The sequence below is a fragment of the Ochotona curzoniae genome, unplaced genomic scaffold, assembly GCF_017591425.1.
Source record: "Ochotona curzoniae isolate NIBS_2020 unplaced genomic scaffold, NIBS_Ocur_1.0 scaffold_3208, whole genome shotgun sequence".
NCBI classification, from domain to species: domain Eukaryota; kingdom Metazoa; phylum Chordata; class Mammalia; order Lagomorpha; family Ochotonidae; genus Ochotona; species Ochotona curzoniae.
The window spans coordinates 38,085,894-38,091,893 of record NW_024467106.1 but is presented as its reverse complement, the minus strand read 5'-3'; the positions used below and the strand labels follow the sequence as shown (position 1 = coordinate 38,091,893).

Sequence of the window (6,000 nt, the reverse complement as noted above, 5' to 3'; positions counted from 1 at the left end):
TTTACTAGACAGTTTTCTTTTTAAAAAAATGTTTATTTTTATTTTAGATGATAGTTGATTGGGGTGGGAGGGAAAAGTGGGTGTGATCATTGTTCCCAATTTTTCTGTTTCTTCTTCCTGTTTTGGCGGGATGGGAGGAGACAAGGGGAGAGTCATACCCAGCCTTCCCACTGCCCGAGTACCCTGACATGGGGAATGGCTTCCTGCTATCAACCCTGCTGTGGCACACGTTCAGAGGGTTCTGTGTAGTTGTTTCTGATAGTTCTGGAAGTCTATTGGTCTTGCCAGTCTAAGGATTAGGAAACACTTCCTGAATATTTTTCTGATAAAATAGGTAGAAGAAAGAACTCAGAATGCTTCATAGTTATAGTTACTTGAAAAAAATTCACATTTATCCTGACATGAATGTTATATACTATATATATACACCTATATGTATATATCAAACCATTATGTGTTACCTCACAAATAAGTTCACATTTTCTGAAAGGTATTTTCAAAAAAGAACTTATAAACTAGAAATGGCTTGATTGCTGACTATTCCTGTATTTCCAAAATCTAGCAAATGCTTTTGAACATTATATTGTATTATTCTCGTATAGACTACATTTAATCTCCTCTGCTTATAAGTGAAAACTATCTCCTCATTTACATATGTCTGCTAATACTCAAAGTCACCTAGTAGGGGTTGGCATTATGGCTGCCTCCAATGCACTCCCAGCTGCTTCACTTCTACTTCTACTGCCTCCTACTGTCCTTGAGAAAGCTGCGGAAGACGGCTCAAGTACATGGGCTTCTGTCCCTGTGTGGCAGACCCAGAGGACCTACAGGAAGCTCCGGCTCCAGGTTCCATCAGGCCCACTACTGGCAGACACCTGGGGAATGAATCATTGTCTCCCCACCGCACCTCTCTGTGACACTTTCAAATAAATTTGTAGTTCTTTTTAAGTCATTTAGCATCACAGCAGAGAACTTAAAGGAAACTATGAATAAAACTTCCATGTATCACATTTGAGTGGTTACTTTGAAGCAGGCTATTTGCTTATTTTACTTCAATAGCATTTTTATATTTTAGGGGTATGTGATGCCAACTTAAGTTATGAAAAACAAAGCTTAGGGAGATCAATTTAAATCTAAAGCTACAGTTCAATATCAGTAGGACAGATATCCTTTGTGATTCTTTCAGTGTCTATCACCTCCTAAGAAATGGCTTCTTTTGTCTTTTTTTTTTTGGCAGTGCAAATAAGATTTTCACATATCTACTCTTCTTCATTAAGTTCTCATACATTTTGGCCACAGATGATGGTAATTTTTCACAAATATGAACCATTTTTATAAAACTAGAAAGTGTTTTCAAAATCTAAATCTAGAAGAATCACAAAAGTTATTTTACTGTTATGGTTTTGTAAACAGTATTTGTAATATAACTTACAAACATTTTATTCCCCTAAGAACAATACCATTTTTCCCTTGTCTTATGCCACTTATCTACTCTCTTAAACACAAAACATTGTTGAAGCTCAGAGGAAAAAAAAAAATGTCTCAAAGCATGGTGCTTTGACATGCTGAGTCCTTGGAACTGAAGGGCCCTGGAGAGGCCTCAGAAATGCTCTTTCTTACCTCTTCTTTCATTTGCTCTCCTAAATCCCAAAAGCCATGTAAACTAGAACTCTCTTTTCCAAAGAAACTACATTCATTTCCCACAAGACAATCTAAAATTATAATGATCTTTCGCCCTTCCATACAGGAGCTGCCCATAAAGAAATTCTCTGACTTAACATTGCCGATAGCTTGTCCCAAGCCCCGCATTGCCGAAGGGGTCTAATTCCACACCTGGGCCAGATGCTGCACACACAGGGCAGAAAGAGCCTAGGGTGGTTGTGCATGAGGAACAACAAGTGAACCTACCATTTGGGACACTCAGATTCCCTACCAGCACTCAGATTCCCTACCTTGCTTCGGGCTTAGGCATTCCAGAGCTCCAGCACTTGGGCCCCAGTCACTCATGTGGGAGACCCAGAACTGGAGGTCACGGGGCAGTCATCCAGCAGATCAAAGAACTCTATCCCCTTGCCTTCCATATAGATAAAAATGAATAACCATTTTTTTTTAATCCATACTACTGTTCCTTCCTGAGTTTCTTAGCAATAGATCATGTGCTTTTGAATCAGTCTCATCTACATGGTTGCCCATTCTTCATCCCAGCCTAATCATTAAAATTAGAATATGTTCACTTGGCTTTTGACCTACAAACCTAATTCCTTAAGTTTGAAAACAGTCAAAATAAAGCAATTACTTAGGCACTGATTAAAATCTATTGTCAAGAATGCAATAAAAATGCTTACATTATTTAATCTTGATACATATTGAAAACATTAAATATAAACCTACACATATACATAGTAAAAGAAATGTCTAAAAAATGTAACACGCTTCAAATAATAGTCATGGGAGGCTTTTAGCTTCTTTTAAAGGTAATCGGATTTATTTAACAACCCAAAGTATCAACCATAGTTAAAAAACTCCCTGGGGGTAAACCAAGCAGTATGTATTTGATGTATATAAACTGCAGTAAAGGGGCAGACATGAAACTTTAAGTTACAAGTATTACTTTCTTTATAAAAAGTGATATTTTTATAGGATTTCCAACTAATGCTGATTTATAAAAGCAAATACTCAAAATGTTGACCACATAAGAGGTAACAGCAGCTGGAGGCTCCAGGAGTTTGAAGTATAAACAAATGTGAATCAACTCAAAATGCATTAGTTTCTGCTTAAACATCAACACATGGGAGAAAACACAGCAGGCCCTTACAACATCAGTACGTAGGAGTTTGGAGGCGCTTACTGGCACCCAGTTCTTAATCAAAAGCAGCTCCTGTGCTACCAGGCCTCGCTCCACGGAAAGTAGCCTCGCCAGGCGCAGGTGCTCCGTTCACGGCGGGGGTGGGGAGGAGGAGGAGGACCCGGGGACAGGCACCGTCCACCCTCCCTGGGGCCGCGGGCACCATGCCAGGCGCCTCCCGGAAGCGTCCGCGGGCGAGGGACCTGGCCGAGCGCTCGGGAGCCAGCTTCGGCGGGCGCGGTGTGCGCCAGGCCCGGGACCGGCGGAGTAGGGGCCGCGCCAGGCCCCGCCTCGTGCTACAGCCAGGGCTGCGGGGTCTGCGGGGTCTGCGGGGACTGCGAGGGCTGCGCGGGCTGCGGGGTCTGCGGGGTCTGCGGGGTCTGCGCGGGCTCCGGGGGCTCCCGCGCCTCCTCCTTGTCCCTGGGCGGGCGTGGTCCTCGCTGCTCCAGGTGCAGCTGCAGCAGGGCCCGACGGTACATGGCTTCGAGCTTCTCCAGCCGGGCCCGCAGGGCCTTGGGGTTCCCCGACTCATCCTCGGGGTCGCCGCCTCCCGGCCTCCGGTTCGTGCCGGTCTCTTCCGGGCCTGGGGTCCCCTCCGCGGTCGCCCAGTCGCCGCCTTCGCCCGGGAACCGCAGAGCCTGACGGAAGAGGCTGCGGTTCTCGCGCTTCAGCCTGCGGTTCTCGAGCCGCAGCCGGGCGTTCTCCTCGCGCAGCCGCGCGTTCTGCCGGTCCCGTTCGTCCCGCGCGCGGATGGCCTCCAGGTGGCTGGCTGCCAGGTCGGCGAACCGCTCCTCCAGCTGCTGTCGGGCGCCGCCCGCCCGGCCTCGCCAGCCCACGCCGCCGCCGCCGCCGCCTCCCCGGACGCGGCCCGGACGCCCAGGCCCGCCGCGCCCTCGGCCGCCGCCGCTGTCCCCGCCGCCGCAGCTCCCGCACCTGGTGGCGCCAGCACGCATGCGCCACATCGGTGCCGTCCCTACCGCGCGGTGGGCCCGGGCGCAGACGAGTTCGGCGCCCGACGGGGCAGCCCCGGTGCCGGCGGTGGAGACGGGGTGGCGGGCGGTGGCTGCTGGCCGGAGGCCAGAAGAGGCCGGGAATTTGCGCCCGGGCTGAGGCGTGTCCTGTCTGCGGTGGTGGAGCTGCCCTCCGGGGCCTGTGAGTCTGGGAGCCCAGCGCACACACAAAGCTCCCGGGGAGCGCCGGGCTGCTCGGCTCGGGGCCGGAGAGAGGCTGGGAGGCGCGTGTGTTCTCTGCAGGCTTCTACCCGGGCGCTCCCATGCAGGCCTGGGCACCGCGGAAACCAGCCGGCCTCGCCCCTCTCTGGAGCGCAACTGCCAGTGGTTACTTTGCTCTTTACGAGGCAATCCCCAAATCGAATAAGAATCACACGGGTTCTAGGACCAAATGGTGGGGGCAAGGTGAAAACCTGATGTTGCTTCTTTTGAAACTGAAGGGTTTAACCCACCCCGTGCTTCATAAAACACTGGACATAGTTGCGATAAACACCTGTCATGAGGTGTGCAAGTGGAAAGGGGTAGTTCTGAAAAGAATAGAGACAATTCCCAATTTGCAAAAATTGGAACTCTTTTAATAAAAACAAGGTTGTGTTCAGTTTACTCAGTCAATTCTGTAAAACCTATGAAAACCGAGGTATGTCCCATTATCTCAAGAAATTAAGCAGTAATTCGCAAGCTATGACTCAATGAGTGAATCACATTTGTTGTATTTTAAGGACCTTTGCTACTGAGTGTCTGGATTATTGCAGAGAGAATTAAAGATTAGATACTGGCTGATGCCAGAATCTGGGACAGAGGGGGTGGTAGCCAAAGTTCCAGATAATTCTTAAGTTCAGTAAAATCTCCAAGGAACATTGGTAAAAGTAAGAAAGCGCTTAGAAGAATCCTGGCTCATAGTTACAACGTTACTTGTTCTGTACTTTGTTTTTGCTGAGTAAGATCCCCAGATCACACAAATACAAATGCATCTTCAACTGCAGTTACCATTTCATGAAGTAAAATAAAGGGCCATGTAACATCAGAACTTCAAAAAATACAAATCTAATGCTGTCACTACAACCACTTGTAGAAATGAATCCCGGATGGAAGACTGACTTTACTGTTTGAAAGGCAGAATTGGAGAGAGAGCCCTCTGCCGGTTTATTCCCTAGATAGCCACAAAGGCTGGGGCTGGGCCAAACACAAGTCACTTGGACCATCTTCTGCTGCTTTTACAGACAGCTTAATCTACTGCTGTACATCATAGGTTCCAGAAAGGCCCACGGTCTCAATTCCTTCTAGAGGTACACAAAATGTAGGTGATTAAAGAAAATGTAAGGCACATATACCATGGAATACCACCAGCCATAAAATAGAATGATGTCTTTTGCAACTAAGTGGATACAACTTATAAACCCTTATGAAATAAGCCAGTCCTAAAAAGAGAAATATTCTATGTTTTCCCTGCTCTGTGAAAACAGAGTCCAAAAGAAAAACCTGTATGATGATTATTGTTTACGGCCTTTGTATTTACTCCTACAAAATAGTGGTTTTGTGGGGTTTTTTTTTTTTCTTTATTTACTTGCTATGGGTTGAACCTTTACCTAATGGAGTGGTAAGCCTATGATTGTGAAATGAAAATACACCATTGTAAAAGTTAGAGGAAGAAAAGGAATAAAGATAGAGGAGGGAAGATAGGATGTGAAGTATTGTTATGAGCTTAAATCATATCATTAACTACATGTCATTTGACCACTGTGTATAAATACATATATATTCTAAAGTACATGGTGAAAACTTGTGCTACAAGAACTGAGTTTTCTATTGACTTTTTAAACTAATTTTTTCTTTTCTTCTTGGTCAATATAGAGAATACAGGAGAAGATGGCCTAATATGGAAGGAAAAATTATTTGTTCACAGGTTTAGACATGTAGAGCTTATGGACCTGTGAAATAAGAAGTTGGATATGCCTCAAACTGTTAGAAAGGTTCAGTCTCTGAATGTTCTGACTTGAAAACTAATATGTTTTCATTTTGTTCAACTTTACTCCTTCCAACTCCTGTATTTGTAACTCTTCTAAATTTTTTCCTCTTTTTTTTTTTTTTTTAAAGAGTTTTTTGTTTTTGTTAGAAAGTCAGATTCACAGAGAGGGGCAGAGACAG

The 6,000-nt window shown here is 45.7% G+C and overlaps 1 protein-coding gene across 1 annotated transcript; it reads right to left on the bottom strand.

Moving 5' to 3' along the window:
- Positions 1–2,493: 2,493 nt before the first annotated feature.
- Positions 2,494–4,095, bottom strand: TUSC1 (tumor suppressor candidate 1). Its single transcript, XM_040963450.1, has one exon. It carries the CDS (start codon positions 3,805–3,807, stop codon positions 3,142–3,144), a length of 666 nt encoding a protein of 221 aa, XP_040819384.1. The 5' UTR covers positions 3,808–4,095; the 3' UTR covers positions 2,494–3,141.
- Positions 4,096–6,000: the final 1,905 nt, after the last annotated feature.

What these genes read in the sequence shown, in the direction of transcription:
- TUSC1 (XM_040963450.1), bottom strand. Translation starts at nt 3,807, where the DNA reads ATGTGGCGCATGCGTGCTGGCGCCACCAGGTGCGGGAGCTGCGGCGGC.